Consider the following 17,898-nt stretch of genomic DNA (forward strand, 5'->3'; position numbering starts at 1 on the left):
AGTGGTGGAAATGAAATGTGAATCCAAAGCCACAGCTTAAAGAGCAGTGCACTCTGGGCTGCAGGGAGCACCCATCCTATGCACTGAAAGGACAGTGTCACAGGGGAGACTTCAACCTGGTTAGGAACTTACCAGCACTTCAGCCCACTCACAGAAGGTTCTAGAACATGACCACCACTGCCTGCCCACCTCAGTCTACCCCAGCTGGAGGAAGCCTGCCTCTGTGCGGGAATAGACCCAAGGACCACCAAGGAATACCACACAATAGGTTCTGTTTCTCTTGATCTTCCCTGCCTAGCCCCATCGCCCCCAAACACACACCGAGACACAAATGTTCAGTCCCCAGCATGGAGGAAGCAGACAGACACTCAGGGTGGGGGGGGGGGGGGTGTTGCGGGGGAGAAGTAAGCTAGAAAACCACTGTTGCTCAGCCAGTGCTTAAAAAAAAAAAAAAAAAAAAACCTGTTTTTCAATGTTTTTCAGGGGCTGTAGTTCAGTTGGCAGAGTATGTGCCTGGCACACACCAGTCTTCAAATGACCAGGCTGATGACATATGTGTAATCCCAGCCCTCAGGATATAGAGATGGGAGGACACAAATTCAAGGTCATTCTCAGTTACAAGCCAGACCGTGATATATAAGAGACTCTACCCAAAAGTTAAGTAAGTAAACCAGGCTCAGTGGCCGCACGCCTGTAATCTCAGCACTCAGGCAGACAGAGCTAGGCAGATCCCTGTGAGTTCGAGGCCAGCCTGGTCTACAAAGGGAATCCGGGACAGCCAAGGCTGGTGAGCTGGCTCATCAGGCAAAGGCACTTTCTGCCAAGGTGACAACCTGAGCTTGCTTGCTGGGACCCACATAGTAGGAGGAGAAAACTCTTCCTCAGGTTCTCCTTTGACTTCCACATGCACGCGTGGCATACACGTACACACATAAACACACAATAAAAATAAATAGATGAATGTTTAAAATGTATCATCAAATCCACACTGTCCCTCACATTGCCAGCAAGACCATAGGAGCATGATCATCTCTTACACTCTCATTCTCCTGCCTTGGGCCAAGCCTCCCTTTTTTTTGGGGGGGGGGGGAGGACATTTATAAGACTCATTCCAAACTGGGTGTGGTGGTACACGCCTTTAATCCCAGAATTTGGGAGGCAGAGGCAGGCGGATCGCTGTGAGTTCGAGGCCAGCCTGGTCTACAAAGTGAGTCCAGGACAGCCAAGGCTACACAGAGAAACCCTGTCTTGAAAACAACAACAAAAACAAACAAACCCCTCACTTCATCTCTCCTAAATAAAACTGTGAAGAACTGGGATACCACATAATTTCACTTAAGACTGCCAGGATTTTCCAGTTTTGTTCTTAAAAAACAAAATCCTGGGAATTAGTATAATAGCAGGAATAATGCTATTAAACAGGCCTGCGTAAGCCGTTGGTCTTCACAGTGAACACAGCCACATTCAGAACCCAACACACAGGAAAGCAGTGCCCAGCACGCTCAGTTGCTTGCTCAAGCCAAAACAGTCTAGGAGGCAGAGTCCGGCTCGAACTTTTAGCTCCATCTTCTTGCTTTCTTAGGAGTTCGGGTTCCCTAGGAGATGAGGTACCAGCTAGAGTGTGACTCTGCAGCTTTCGAGAGAGCTTCAAAGCTCCTAAGTCCTCAAGAGGATGTCATCTCTTCCGGTGAGAACCAGGACCTTAGAGAACCATAAGCTATCAGATCCAAGAGGTCAGAGATCCACTCCAGCCTCTTGGGGGGGGTGGGGGGGGGAGGTAAGGAGACCCAGAGAGTGTGTGTGCACAGAAAAGAACACACAGCTATTGAGTAGACCTCCAAGTCCTCCAAGTACCTCCAAGTCCAGGCCACCCTTGACTTCCCTGAAAAACAGCACTTTGTCCACAGGATACGGGAAATAGCTTGAGGGCTACACAATATTTTAAATAATGTTGATCAACACAGTGAAAAAACTATTCAGGCTGCGTTCCTGTTAGTCCTGCTAGCTTCTTCAAGGGCAGTCAGGGCTCTGTACTCTCATGTCTTTAATGGAAATAATCTTTCCCCAGACAGCGAAAATTCAGTAACATTGTTTCTGTTTTCTTTTCCTCAATCTCTCTCTCTCTCTCTCTCTCTCTCTCTCTCTCTCTCTCTCTCTCTCTCTCTCTCTCTCTCTCTAATTATGTCAAGTGATACAAGTTTTATGCCTGTGCATCATTTATACATTAAAAGTTTCATTTAAACATATAGTATCTGGTTAAACAGAAGTTAAGTTGATTTTTTTAAAAATTAAGTGAATAATGATCACTGGCTATCACGCCTTTAAAAAAAACTATTCCAACGAGAGTAAAATGTTACTTCATAACTACCCTGCAAACAAATGACTTAGTAGCAAAATTAAAACTGTCAAGCACATGAGTAAAGTCATGATGGGGGACCATGTGACTAGAAATCTATCACACTAACATGGGGTTCATCTCTGTTCTCTGTGACTTCCTCTCTTCACTTCCTCTTCACCCCCTCACCACTCAGGGGACCTCCAGTCCTCTAACAGAGGACTTGTCACCCCAGCAGAAAAGGATTAGGAAGCAAGTTCTTTGCAGAGGCGGAAGGAGGTATACCGCCCCCTGGTGGTATACTTGGGAATTGGTGCCCGCTTACTGTACCTTTGGTATTAGCAGCAAGTCTCAAGTCTCAAGTCAGGTATTTTTTAGGTTAGGAGACGCTTCTTCGGCTGACCGCATCACCAACATTCGGCTCACGAGGACATGTTATCACGCCCAGCTAGGATGGGATGGGGGCTCAAAGTCAGGTCTTCACACTTTACTGACTGAGCTGTCTCCCGGGCCCAGGATTCTCCTACCAGGGAGCTCCCAACACCAGAGTGGATTCTGAGCCCTCCAGCATGAACACACAGCCTTTTACAGGAGAAAGGAAGTGAGATGTAGAAAATAATTAGCTACACCCTAGTCGTCAGACTGGAGCTCGGTTGCAGCTGAGCTAATTGGCTGCAGGGCCTCAGTGACTGAAATGGCCAGCCCAATTTTTACTTCACACAAATATTTTTTACAGAAAGCACTGAGTCTGGTAAGCCTCAAAATGACTCTTGTAGAACAAAACCCCAAAACCTATCCTGGGCTTTTCTTATAGCGTGCGTGAGGAGAGGCGGGGGCTCAAGGCCCTGGGGAGAGCGCTCAGAAAATCAAATGTCAACTAAAGCCTGAGTTTCCAGCTGTTAAGATAAAGGCACAACACACCTGCACACACTGTAGCCCTTGCGATTCCTGAGACGCACCTGAAATGCCCTTGGCAGAGCTCTGATGAGAAACAAATGATCTGTAAAGGCTAGGAAGTGGCAGCGATGACCATCCCGCCATCCCAGGGGTATTTAAAAACATTTCAGTACGCATGGATGATTTTAAAAAACAAAAGACAGGCGGCTTGTGGTGACACAGGCCTGTCATCTTAACACTGGGCAGGAGGCGAGATGGCCCAGGAGTTCAAGACCAGCCTCAGCTACACAGCAAGTTTAAGATCAGCCTGTCCTACACGAGCTCTCATGTAAAAAAAAAAAAAAAAAAAAAAAAAAAAAGGCGATTTTTTTTTTTTTCAAGCAAACTTTACGACGGCCATCAAACTGAAAGTGTCCTTCAGGCTTAAGATCTCCATCTGAGCGCGTCTCAGCTGAGACTGCAGAAAGGAAAGCAAGTGAGCAACAAACAAAGCGTGGCGCGCCCTCTAGTGGCATAGTAACACTATCCCAAGGAGACAGATTCCGGAGGCGGAGCAGAGGACGGCTTGGTGACTGTTTTCAGGGGAAAAGACAAAACCAACTGACTAAATTGCCTGAAATGGTCAAGTGGAAATTTGTTGTCTCTTCAATGGACCATATATGCCTTTTATTATCTGGATTTTCTCAAAGTAAGTGACAAATTCAAGGTCAGACCATAAATCCCCGACAGGTTTAGAACCTAACCCAAAGGCAGAGACTAAAAATCTGGTCAATTCTGCTCTGCTAAGTGACAGTACCCTTTGGAGTAGGAGATGTGATGTATGCCGTTATACAGCCTTCATAGCGCTTAGCAAAGGGTTAACCTCAGAGCAGACACCCCATCTTACTCTTTACGATAAAAATAATTAGCATTTTAAAAAAAGGAAAAATAATAATTAGCATTTTTTACATGGCCAGGGTCCAGTGCTATCATTTGGTGCTCTCAGTAACTGAATAAGGAAGGTAACATAGTCTACAGATATGGATATTATGTCTCCCAGAAGGTAACTCACCTAAGATGACAATGGGGGGATTTGAACGCAAGCACATTAGTCCCACGGTCTATAGACTCAGCCCTGCACTAGCAGCTCTCAGATGGGTGGATCTCAAGAGTCCCTTACACTCTATGAAGCCATTAACAATCGGGGCTCCATCAGTGAGGTGCTTGCCTTCCAAGCACAAAGACATGGGTTCAGTCTCAATTGAAAAAGAAAGAAGGGCTGGCGAGATGGCTCAGCCATTAAAAGCTAGGCTCGCAACCGGGAAGGAAGGGAGGGAGGAAGGAAGGAAGGGAGGGAGGGAGGGAGGGAGGGAGGGAGGGAGACAGGGAAGGGCTGGCAAGATAGTTCAGGGGTAAAGACACACTTTCCACCAGGCCTGGTGATCTGTGTGTTGATACTTGGGATCCATGATGTAGGAGACACCAACTTCCTGCAGGCGTATTCTCTTATCTCCCCATGTGGAATAATGTCATGTATACCACCCTCCATATACACACATACACAACCACACACACACACATACACACACACACATACACACAACCACACACACAGACACACACACACCACACACCACATACACACACCCACAGACACATACATACACACACATCACACACACACACCAACACACACAGACATACACACACACCACACACACCACACACACACACAAACACACACACACCACAGACACATACACACACACCATACACACACACCACACACACACACACACACAAACACACACACACCACATACACATATACACACACACATACACACACACCACACACACACACACACACACACAAACACACACACACCACATACACATACATACACACACACATACACACACACCACACACACACACACACACACACAAACACACACACACCACATACACACATACACACACACATACACACACACACACCACCACACACACCACACCACACACACAGACACACACACCACAGACACAGACAGACACACACACACACACACCACACACACACACACACACACACCACACACACACACCACACACACACCACATACACATACCACACACACACTATATACACCACACACACCACACACACACAACACACACACACACATACATACACACACACCACACACATACACACACACCACACACACACACCACACACACATACACACACACCACACACACACACACACACACCACACACACACACCACACACACACACCACACACACACACCACACACACACACCACACACACACACCACACACACACAACACACACACACACCATACATACACACACACCACACACATACACACACACCACACACACACACCACACACACATACACACACACCACACACACACACACACACACCACACACACACACACATACACACACACCACACACACACACATACACACACACCACACACACACACCACACACACACACCACACACACACACCACACACACCACACCACACACACCACACACACCACACACACACACACACACCACACACACACACCACACACACATACACATACCACACACACACTATATACACCACACACACCACACACCACACACACACAACACACACAACACACACACATACACACACACGATAGATAAATGTAATCATTTTTAAAGCCAGGCATGATAGTGTGTTCTTTTCATGCCAGCACCGCAAACACAGGCAGCAAACTCGCTGGGTTGCTGGTCAACCACTCTGGAGTCTTGATTGTGTCCAGGCTAGTGAAATAGCCTATTTCATGTCAGTGGTGGTGGTGGCGCATGCCCTTAATCTCAGCATCAGGAGGCAGAGGCAGGTAGATCTCTGAGTTTGAGGCTAGCCTGGTCTACACAGAGACTTCCAGGACAGCCAGGGCTACACAGAGAAACCCTGTCTCAAACAAACAAACAAACAAAATTACATTGTTCCAAAGGCCAGAGATTGTCCTCTGCCACATACTCCCACACACACAGGTACACACAAATGGACCTGCAAAAAGGTGAATATATACTCAAAAAATGTTGCACACAAAAGGTTACTAAGACCACAAAAGGGTTTTATTTATAAGGATTCTGTCAATATTTATAGTGTTAAAAAATAAATCTGAGGAAATCTTTTAAATATTTCCTAATTGATTTAAACATTACTATGATAAGCCTGTTAATATTAACACAGCATATTCTATGAAAAGTAACCTTTTTCTCAAAACAGAACAAAGTGAGAAGGCTGGCATCCTTCACACGTTTGCCTATCTCTTTAATATCTAGCTCATAAATGACAGCAGGATTCCTGGAGGGGCTTCTGCGCTCACTCAGCTGTGATCTCACACTTAAAGCCCTTTCTGGAAACTACCACTATGCTCCTGTAGAAGAATGAGAGATAAAGAGGTCTGTGCCATCTGGGTGCTACTATTAACAGAGTAGATGAGATCTCATGTGTCCCTACAGAAGTCTTGCGCACCCTTGGAGTGCTCTAGACAACCACTGGGAATTGATACTCTAAAGGGAAAATAGTCAAAGGCCCCTGCTCTTCGGGTACCCATGTGTCCAGGGAGTTCACTGTGCCTCTCGTGGTCTTGTTTGCTTCCTAAATTCTGATCCATGCTCTCCCCCCACACCCATTCTTTTGCTTTTGCTGGCAATTTTTTTTTTTTTTTAGGTTTTCTTTTTTCTTTTTGTTTTGTTTTGTTTTTAGAGACAGGGTTTCTCTGTGTAGCCTTGGCTGTTCTGGACTTGCTTTGTAGACCACGCTGGCCTCGAACTCACAGTGATCCACCTGCCTCTGCCTCCCGAGTGCTGGGATTAAGGGCATGTGCCACTATGCCCGGCTTTTTTTAGGTTTTTCAAGACAGGGTTTCTCTGTGTAACAGTCCTGGCCTGGACTCTCATTTGTAGACCAGGCTGGCCTCGAACTCACAGAGATCCGCCTACCTCTGCCTCTCGAGTGGAGTGCTGGGATTAAAAGCGTGCCACTTCGCCCGGCCACACTGGCAATTTTGTGTATTCTGAAGCAGGTCTCTTCCACTGTGCTCTGTCTGCAGCCACCAGTGAGCTGATAACCCTCAAGAGACTCCTTCAAGCAACGAAGATGGCCTCTGGCTTAGTACTACACAACGCCTGCTCATTATGACCAAGAATAACACCCTGTCTGGTTCCTATTATTGTTTCTAGGAAGAGGGCTTGTGAAAAATCTCCAGACTCATGTAAATTAAGACGTTTGGTATCAAAAGTGACAATGCATCCCTGTAACCCTAGCATCAGGAGGCTGAGACAAAAGGATCCTGAATTCAAGACTAGCCCCAGATGCACAGGGAGACTTTGTCTAAAAGTATGTGCACGCAAACGTGTGTGTGTGTGTGTGTGTGTGTGTGTGTGTGTGTGTGTGTGTGTGTGCTAAAAGTATGTGCACGCAAACGTGTGTGTGTGTGTGTGTGTGTGTCTGTGTGTCTGTGTATCTGTGTCCATCCTTCACAGCAGTGTGTTAGATAGTATTTTTGTTAACTTGATGAAAGACAGTCATCAGAAAAGAGGGAATTTCAATTGGGAAAATGCCTCCATCAGATTGGTCGATGGACCATTTTCTTGATTAATGGTTGGTGTGGGAAAGCCCACACTGTGGATGGGGTAACCCCCAGGCAGGTGGTCCTCAGTTGTACAGGAAAACAGGTAGGGGCTGAGGAGATGGCTCAGCAACGGAAAGGCTAGGCTAATGCCCAAAATATAAGGAAACAGCCTGGGCAAACCTGTAAGCTGTAAAAGTAATCTTATTCTCCTGGCTCAGTTGTTGTCTGGGAGGCTTTCTGCTTCCTCATGCTAACCTAGGCCTAGTCCTGGAAGCTTCTAGCCGCCATACAATCTAATCTAGGCCTAGAATGTTTGAGTCTGAGATTTACTGCTCAGTAAGCTCACCCTTATTCCTTCTGAGCTGGGGGCTTGCTGCTTCAACTCAGCTGTTTTGGCTCAAACTCCTCTCCCAGTTGATTTGTTTAATCTGGCTTCTCTCAGCCTGGAATTGCTCTGCTTGGCCTCAAACTAACTCAGCAAACTGCTCTAATCTTCTGGCTTCTCATTTTCTGGCCTGTTCAGTCTTCACCTGAGTTCTCTGCAACCCATCTCTCATTACTGTCCTGGTTTAAAAAAAAAACAAAAAAAACAAAAACTGCCTCCTCTCTCAGTAAAACTGCCTTTTAAGTAGCTCCCCTTACCTCGTTCTTGAGTTGGGCGTATCCTATTCTGTCAAATCTTCTCTAGACATCACTTTCAAACAGAGGTGCTTCTTTCTACAAACTAACTTTACCTTTGTTTGGGATTACAGGCCCGAACCCCCATACCTGGACCTAAGCTTTTCTTTACCTGATACTCGCTCTATACCAGGCTGGCCTTGAACTCAGATCCATTTGCCTCTGTTTGCTGGACTGAGGGTGCGTTTGTATTCCAGCTGGATCACAGCGACCTAGATGATGTTCAGATGTGGACTCCTGCCGGATCAGTCATGTTCTGAATTAACAGTCTTCTACAATAAGCAGCACTCTTGCAAGGCTCCAGCCTCCAGGTGGCAGCCATGAGTTCCTGACCCTCAACTATGGGCTGCCATCAGGATTCGCAATCCTCCCTGGGTTGCTTTTAGCCATAGCCTTTATTGCAGCAATAAGCAGCAGACTGGGATACGCAGTTCCCTCCAGGACATACCTCACACCCAGATTACCAGGTTTTCCTTTTGCTTGCGGCTTCTCTGCTCACCAATTTTCACCTCTCCACGAGCAGCACCGGAGACAATCTCTGCTCCATCCATGACCGAGGCCAAGAGTGTCTCCCGGGGCCCTCCCTGAGTTTGCAGACCACACTCCATCCTAAAATTTCAGCTTATTATGCAGTGCCATTATGAACACGTTGGCTCATTCCGGTACAGTTCCTCTGTCAAGTCGTAATGAAGCTGTAGACAAACACCAGAATCTTGAAGGCGTTCTTTACCCCAGATGTGCAGGGCCTAAACTGCAGGAACTGCAGGCCCACCCTGGCACCACTGCCTGAGCAAAGCACGGTAGGAGAGAAGGCTGCTGGGGGGATGTCCTAGAAATGTCAGGGAATGTGGTATCCTTTCCCTTCCTGTTACCACAGAATTGGGGGGGTGAGGGTGTGGCAGGTGGAGATTTTCCTCAACTTAGACTGCTACCTGCTTCCAAGCCTGGGACCTTTTCATCGTGGGATACCTGCTACCGGAGCCCAAGCCTTGGAGCTTAAAGTTCCTGATGTGATGAGAGACTTTCATCTACCCTGGTTCTCTGAGGTGCTCAAAGGATACTGAAAGGCCCTTCAAAGTTATGCACGGAAGGGCAGACTACAGATGGCCCTTCGTGGTTGTCAACTTGACTAGAATAACGCATCAGTGAGGAACACCTGAGTGTAACTGAGGGTGTCTGCAGAGATGATTAACTTGGAAAGACCACCAAGTCTGGGTTGGTGGGGGTCCTGGATTGAGTAAGGGAGAAAAAAAAAAAAAAAAATGAAAGCAAGCTAAGCACCAAGGCTTGGTCTCTGCTTCCTTACCCAGAGATTGAACCTGCTGCCTCAGGCAGGAGCCACTCCAGTCACTATGGCTCCGCACTATGATGAACTATAATACTAAACAGCAGGATATAGTCTTGTAGACTATGGGGAGCATGTCAGGGGAAAGAATATGGAAGGGTTAGGAAATGTAGGCTGAGGAAGCACAGCTTAATGGATTGTTCTGGTAGGAGTGCAGAAGTCTAGATTGCTGCTAGAAAGATGACACTAGAGCCCAGGCGTGGTGGAGCACACCTTTAATCCCAGCACTCAAGAGGCAGAGGCAGGTAGATCTGTCAGTTCAAGGCCGGCCTGGTCTATACAAAGAGAATGCCAGGGCTACACAGAGAAACCCTGTTTCAAAAACAACAAAGATGACACTAAGGACTGCTCCCAAAGTTAGTTCAATTCTCAGCAACCACAAGGAGGCTCACAACCATCTGTAATGAGATTTGGTGCCCTCTTCTGGCATGCAGGAGTACATGCAGGTGAAACACTGTATACATAATAATAAATAAATCTTTTTTTAAGAAATGGCTTCCCGTAGAAGTATATGCTGAGATGTAAGTCTCCTCCCTCCTCAGGTCTAGTGCCTGTATCCTTTGCAAAAGTTATTACACTTCAGAAGCCTGGCATGCTGTGACAGGGGGCAAAACATAGTTCATTCAAAAACAAAGGCTCCATATCATTTAAGAATACACACTTAGACATCAAATATATTAATACTTCTCAAATACTTAGGTCCATAACTGGATAAACAACCAATTCTTGTAGGTGGGAAGCGGACCTGTAAGTAAATCATCTGCAAGGATCTTCAAAGTACCTAACTTAGAGATCCGGAGGGGGCCCGGTACTCATAAGATTTAGAGCCTTTCAAATTCTAGTTACTGAATACTAAAGCCATTAGAACTAAACAGAATTGGTAATAAAGGATGCCTAACAATAAATACTTAACGAGCTGGAAGTGGCTCTTCTAATTAAGAGACCTAATAACTGTCACAATAAAGTACAGATGCAGGGTATACTTTCAGAGAAAACAATGGTGTCTTCTAATACCAAGAAACACCAACCACGCATTAGTAAAATTAGCCTCCAGCACACACACAAATGCTTTATTAATACAATGTACATAAACTATAAAGGAGTAAGAAGTTTAAATATCTGCATCATAACAAAGAGGCGGCAATTCAACATCCAGGGCGGAGAGAATGCTGGAAGGAGATTGCAACAGATCTGGAGGAAGAGGAATTTCACATTAGGTCTCTGCAAATCCTTTATAGGCATCCGTAACAAACATCAGAAGCTCCTTTCATCCTAAACTCATTTATCTAATGAATCTCTCAATCTCTCAATCTCTCTCTCTCTCTCAATCTCTCAATCTCTCTCTCTCTCTCTCTCTCTCTCTCTCTCTCTCTCTCTCTCTCTCTCTCTCACACACACACACACACACACACACACACACACACAGATTTCTTAAATGTGGCGGTGGCCTCAGACCTGACCTCCATCAAGAAGCAGGTCTTTAAAACATAAAATAGGTCTGGCCTAGGCAGGAAGCACTCTGACGATGGCTTCTGACCACCAGTTCCAACTAAAACCTTAAGCTTTCAGCAGTGAAAAGGAACTGTCTGTGCACTACAGCACAGGTGCCTGGCCCTCAGTTGGCCATGGATGGAACTTGGAATGCCTGCCCAATCTCAGTTACTATAGACTTCCAACTCACAGCCAAAGAAGCTGTATGTTCAACTTTTACCTTCTGCTGTAACCAAAGGGCGGATCAGGACTCCAGAATAACTTCTTTTGGGACTCAACCATAGTGACTGAGCAAAGGTATCACTCTGAAATTTTGCCCCTATACTTTAAGCTGCACACAGGCTCACCTGTAGGCCTCTGTTGCCACAGCGACTCCAGCCCCTCACCCCACCCCCCAGTGTTAAGTAACAAGCTGCTTTCAGCCCTTCGAGAGGGCACTGGCTCACTCACTAGACTCCCAGGGTAGAAAGGGTGTCTTCAGGGGCGAAGGGGGGTCCAGGTGCAGCAGCTCCTCAAGCTCCCGCTCCTCATTCAGGACCATGAGAGGCACTCCACTCAAGGGAAGGTATGCAATCTGGTGCTCCTCAGGCAGGTCAAAGCTCTCAAAGTCTGTCACAGAGGGAAGCAAGCAACAGTGTGATGCTCCCAAAGCCCAAGTCAAGGCGATGGAAGTGAAGTACATTAACCCAAAATATTCTCCACCTCTACTTGCAATTTAAAGACTAGAGCCAATTTAACAATAGCCGATGAGATAATAAGTTGCTGCCCTAATGTTGGGGGTTGGTCTGGCGCTACATATTCTAGTGTTGATTTCGGGCCCACAAGATCTGGTTGCCACCCAGAGGTGTACGGCCTCAAGTACACTGGCCTTTTGTTATGTAAACCTTGCTCTCCCTAATTTAAAGTTAATGGGTTTATAAAGTTGCTGAAGCCTGTAACTGGGCAGAAGAGAAGTAGGCAGAGCTTAGGTTCCCGAGCTTGGGATCTCAGAGGGACCGGGAAGCCAGGAGGAGGGAGAGGAAGCAGAAAATGTAGCAGGAGAGGGAGCCAGAGAGAAGTAGCCATGGGACAGTACAGACTCTGAGCACCAGCCCAGACAGGACACATGGAGTGTGTAGTTGAGAAATAGCAAAATAGCTTAGAGGGTTGATACCTGCCCAGTTGCGGCTCTTTAAAGCTTTTGTAAATCCAAGAGGTCATTGATTCAATTATTTGAGAACCAGCCAGCATAGAGAAGCCCTCCAGAGTCTAATATACCACCCACAACACCCTAATGTAAATATTACTTTTACCACTCAGCAAAAAGTATAGTTTTAACAACTCAGCTCTTGAAGTTTCCTTAATCGGCTCTGTGATACGAGTATGGTGGTACATGGCTATAATCTGAGCCCTTGGGAGGCTGATGAAGGTGCATCACCATTAAGTTTGAAGCCACCCCGAGCCACAGAGCAAGTCCCTATTCCCTGTCAAGGATTCTGTAATAAAATGAGAGCCTCTGTACACCACAAGAAAATATGATGACCCTGTTGATCTGCAATGATCTGAGTTGCAAGCCAAGCCAGGAATTTTTTTTTCCCCTGAAAGATGGTTTTCATCTGAAAGACAAACTACAGTCAAAAGAATGCATTTGTCCTATACTCTCTCAAGGACTGAGGGAATTTATCATACTTCAAGGAAATTTTTGTCACCATTGACAGAACTCAGAAATATGAAAAAGAATTGGGGAACACAATTAACAATGATTACACCACATGTAATAGCATGACACTAATTTGAATTTTATTTTACATTACTTTATACTTGGCCTTTTCCTTTCTGTTTTGGTTTGTTTGTGACAAGGTCTCTCTACATAGGCCTGGCTGGCCTTGAACTCAAGAGAAGTGCCTGCCTCTGCCTGGGATTAAAGGTGTGTACCACCAAGCCTAATTACACTTGGCCCTTTCTGATGACATCTGAGGTGATGCCAAACAATGTACCTTCATGGTTGCATAATGAGACACAATATTTGGACATCTACATCTTTTTTTGAGACAGGGTCTCTCTACATAGCTCTGGCTATCCTGGAACTTGCTCTGTAGATCAGGCTGGCTTTGAACTCACAGTGATAACCTTTAACTTCTGCTTCTCCTCAACATCTTTGCTCCCATGACCTAAGGTCATACCCTGGCAAGTGATTCCACCTGAACAAGACTATTACTTCAAAGTAATCTGGGTTCCGGGCTCAGACAGTCTCAGACTATGGAGCTACCCATTAGTCCCATGGAGTCACAGTCTAAGACATCTCACGCCGAGGGCCTTTCCACCATACCAAAGACATTACCTAGCGGATTGAAAGGGAAGAACTTTTCTATTTCTGGGTAGGCATCATCAGAAGCAGGAACCGGGCCTTGTGTCTTAGCAGGCTTCTCGGTGATCTAGAAAAACCCAAGAGAAAAAGCACCTGTGCGAATGACTGGAACTCTTGCCACCTGCATGGTAATGTGAGGTTGGGGGGGCCTCTTATTTAAATGACGACATCACACTTTAAACTGTCATACATCTTGGTTTTCAGGATTCAGTGTAAAGATAAGGAGGGAAATGACTCCTGAAAGTTGTCCTCTGACCTTGACATGCACGTTATCACATGTGCAGCCCTGCCTTCCCCATACAAAAGCTAAGGGGCTGGAAAGATGGCTCTGTGGTTAAGAGCACTTGCTGCGCTTACAGAAGACCCACGTGAGTTCCCAGCACCCATCCACGGGTGGCTCATAGCTATCTGTAACTGCAATTCAAAGGATAATGTCCTCCTCAGGCACATGGTACACTCGCTTATTATACCATACAGACAAGCATCCATGCACACAAACTAAGAGTAAGTTTGTTTGTTTGTTTCCTAAGTGAAGCCAAAAATTTTAGCGCCTGTCCACATATATTACCAAGAACGCTGAGGAGGGTTAATTCAAAGCTAATCAACTAAACTGCTGAAACCCAACAGTGGAGAAAAGGCTAGAGGCACCGCAGAAAAGTAGCTAATCCTGGAAGTCATTTTTACCTTATAGAAGTGTGATTTTTCTACCACTGTTACCTAAATTATTTAGCTGGCTAATACTAACAAGCTTGTGTTCCTGACATACATGCGATTAAGCAACAGCAAAATATTAAGTGGCGCACTCCTTTAATCCCAGCAGAGGCAGGCAAATCTCTGAGTTCAAGGCCAGCCTGGTCTGCAGAGCAAGCTCCAGGACAGGCAGGGCTACACAGAGAAACCCCATTTTGAAAAACAAAACAAAAAATTCAAAAAATTACCAGGCAAGATACTCAATAGCAGTACAGAAGCCTGTGTGTTCTTGATCAGGCCCCATATATGTGTATGTCAGAAGTGGAGGAGGTGGGGGTGGGGGCACCCATACCGCAGGCTGGCCTCCAACCAACCCATGCCTCAGCATCAGCCTCCCAAGTTGCTGGGATTGCAGGTGTGTATCAAGGCTAGCTAAGTACTTACTTAACACATCTGTTAAGTGGCTTCTAACCAACTGCTTCCTGGTACTACTTAAGGACAGCTGAGCGAAATCAGCATTAGTTATTTCTTTAGGTTTTTTAAAGACAGGGTTTCTCTGTGTAACAGCGCTGGCTGTCCTGGACTCACTTTGTAGACCGGGCTGGCCTGGAACTCACAAACATCCACCTGCCTCTGCCTCCCAACTGTGCGTGCGCCACCATGCCCTTGAGAGCTGCAATCTCAAGGTGCTGAGCGACTGAAGTAACACAGCATGACCCTCCTCTGTTCACCTCCTACTCAGAGGAAGAAAGCTGCTAGGAAGTCCATTGCTAAGCATCAGACGTGCTACAGCGGGGCTTAAGAAGGCTCAGTGATTAAAAGAACTTGCTGCGCTGATGGGCATGGTGGCACACGCCCTTAATCCCAGCACTTGGGAGGCGGAGGCAGGCAGATCACTGTGAGTTCTACAAAAGCCAAGTCCAGGATAGCCAAGGCTACACCAAGAAACTCTGTCTCTTCCAAAGGAGGTGGATTCAGGTCCTAGCACCCATGTAAGGCAGCTCAGGACTGCCTGCAACCCCAGTTCCACAGGACCGAATGCCCTCCTCTGGCCTCCTCAGGTCCCTGCACATATGTGGTATTCATGCACACAGATAGATACACATCCATCAATACAAATAATAATCCTTTACAGTGACAATGTATGTACACGTGCGTCATCTTCATAGCCCACACTCACCTTTTTCACAGTTAGGGTTGGCTGTTTTTGTTTGAGGGGCCTATTAGTCTTCGCTGGCTTTTCTGTAACTCTGTTGACAGTTCCCAAAGCCTTTCTGCTGCCTTTAGGCAAGGCTGGAGCATTGAACACTTTGCCAACTTGTGGCGTTGAAACCTGCAATTTGCCATCTAAGGCCTTGACTGTTGAAAAAAAAAATAATCATAAGAATATTAGAGGCTCAGTGGGTAAAGGGCTTGCTGCCAAACCTGACAATCGGAAAATAAAAAATAAAAACAAACAAACAAAAACTCTGACAACTGGAGTTCAATCCCAAAAGCCCACACAGTGTAAGGGAAACTGACTCCCACAAGTTGTGCTCTGACCTCCACGGCCAACCATGGCACGTGCATATGCCTGCACACATACCCAAATAAAGGTAATATATTGTTCTTTAAGATTAGGCCATATAACAACTCATTGACTTGACCCAATTCTCACCCACAAACCTGTGCTTCACTTTTGGCAGTGGTTTATCACACTCTTAAAGACCCTCATTAAGACAATAAGCATAAAGCCAGGCACTGTGGCACCTGCCTTTATTCCCAGCACTCAGGAGGAAGAGGCAAGTGGATCTCTGAGTTCAAGAGTAGCCTGATCTATACACCAAGATTCAGGCCAGTTAAAACTACATAGGGGAGCTCTGTCTCCCAAAAATAAATAAAAGATTAAGTGGGGGGGGGGTATATGTATGTATGTATATGCATAGAGCCTGGGGACACAGCTTAGAGGTAGAGTGTTTGCTTAGCATTTGAGAAGATCCAAATTCCACCCCCAACCACTGCATAAGCCAGGCACAGTAGCCATGCCTGTAATCACTGCACTGCACAGGTGGAGGCAGAAGGATCAGAAATTCAAGACTACCCTAGGTTACACAGGGAACTTGAGAGGCCAGTATGAACTACATGGCACCTTTTCTTAAAATAATGAGATCATAAGCATGAAAATATATCAAACCTGACTCTAATGAACCACAAAGTACACTAAATGCTAGGAGCCCCCAGACCACACCCATAATCCATTCACAGCACCTGTGCTTTCGAGGCCATCAGTACTTACCACCAGAGCCTAGTTTCAAATCATCCTTAGATGCCAATCGGCTGCCTGGTTCTTCATTATCCTTCTCAACAAAGATTAGAGTAGCCATCCTGGGTTACTCTAGGGGAGAGACCTACATATTAGATACTGGCCCTGGGGAAGCAGCAACAGAGACCAAACTTTACCCAGGGAACCTGTACACAAAAACTCAGAAGTAAGATGCAGACGCCAACAGGTTTAATCCAGATCTTAAATCTTCAAGCCAGTGTCAGAAACACTAAACTCCTACACAGAAGTCTGTTTAAGTTGACACCCATCGAAACTGTCTCCCGCCCATATTCTCAGGACACGGGAGGAAGCAGGAGGATCAGATGTGGGAGGCTGGGCCTTAGCTACATAACAAGTTCGAGGCCAGCCTGGACTGCTTGAGACCCTGAATTGGAACGGACAAGGGAAAGAGGTAAAAATGAAACCAGCGTCGCTGTGGGTCGAGGACGCCAAGAGCGCCGGGGACGCGGCGCCGAGTAAAGCTCAGGTCCTGGACCCTGCCTCAGTCTCCAGTCCTGTGTCTGGTCCCCCACGCCACCCAAGCTTACCAACGACACCCTCACCCGAGGTGCGGTCGCCGGTAGATTCACCCAAGACTGCGCCACCAACGACCCGCCACGCCGCGGTTTAAACCACAACTCGCGCCTCAATTGGTCCATCCGAGAGGAGGCGGGGCCTGAAGTCTGAGAACCAATGAGAGCAACCGAAGTTTTCAGCCGCCGTCCCCATCCCACGTCTTTCTCCACGGAATTAAAAAAGTTAGGATCCGTACACTGTCCAAAACTCCTGAGAGGCTTTTGGTTATCCACAATATGGACCCGGGAAGAAGCACTGGCCCAACAACAAAAATGTTTCGTTACTGTAAACTTTAACGTGACCGAGGTTGTCCTTGAACTCTACATAGTAGATGGTGGATAATGACCATAAATTCCTGACCCTGCTTCTGGTGCCCCAAGGACTGGAATACTGGCTGTACCACCACTTCAGGCTTAATTTTATGTTTCTGGCTTTTTGGAAACAGTCTCTTACTACACAGCTCAGGCTTGCCTGGAACTCACTGGCCCAGAAATGCTTCGGACTTCCTCTCCAGTGCTGGGATCAGGGTAGCCAGAGAGGATTCTCTAGGGGACAAGTATACACATTCGATACCAGCGTTTGGGGAAAACTAAAA

General features: G+C 46.4%; 1 protein-coding gene across 1 annotated transcript; it reads right to left on the reverse strand.

Annotated features, from left to right (window-relative positions):
- Window positions 1-10,570: 10,570 nt before the first annotated feature.
- Pttg1 (PTTG1 regulator of sister chromatid separation, securin) lies at window positions 10,571-17,318 on the reverse strand. Its single transcript, XM_051167535.1, has 6 exons — window positions 17,276-17,318; window positions 16,701-16,799; window positions 15,606-15,784; window positions 13,709-13,802; window positions 11,839-11,997; window positions 10,571-11,088 (listed from the first exon to the last, which is right to left on the reverse strand). Exons 2-6 carry the CDS (start codon window positions 16,786-16,788, stop codon window positions 11,009-11,011), a joined length of 600 nt encoding a protein of 199 aa, XP_051023492.1. The 5' UTR covers window positions 16,789-16,799; window positions 17,276-17,318; the 3' UTR covers window positions 10,571-11,008.
- Between the last annotated feature and the right edge of the window lie 580 nt (window positions 17,319-17,898).

This window comes from Acomys russatus, chromosome 25, assembly GCF_903995435.1.
Source record: "Acomys russatus chromosome 25, mAcoRus1.1, whole genome shotgun sequence".
Lineage (NCBI taxonomy): Eukaryota > Metazoa > Chordata > Mammalia > Rodentia > Muridae > Acomys > Acomys russatus.

Coding starts and splice junctions, on each gene's coding strand:
- Pttg1 (XM_051167535.1), bottom strand. CDS start 16,788: ATGGCTACTCTAATCTTTGTTGAGAAGGATAATGAAGAACCAGGCAGC. Junction 13,803..15,605: donor CAACCCTAACTGTGAAAAAG/GTGAGTGTGGGC, acceptor GGGTTTTTCTAG/ATCACCGAGAAGCCTGCTAA. Junction 11,089..11,838: donor CTTTCTACCCTGGGAGTCTA/GTGAGTGAGCCA, acceptor CTCTTCCTCCAG/ATCTGTTGCAATCTCCTTCC.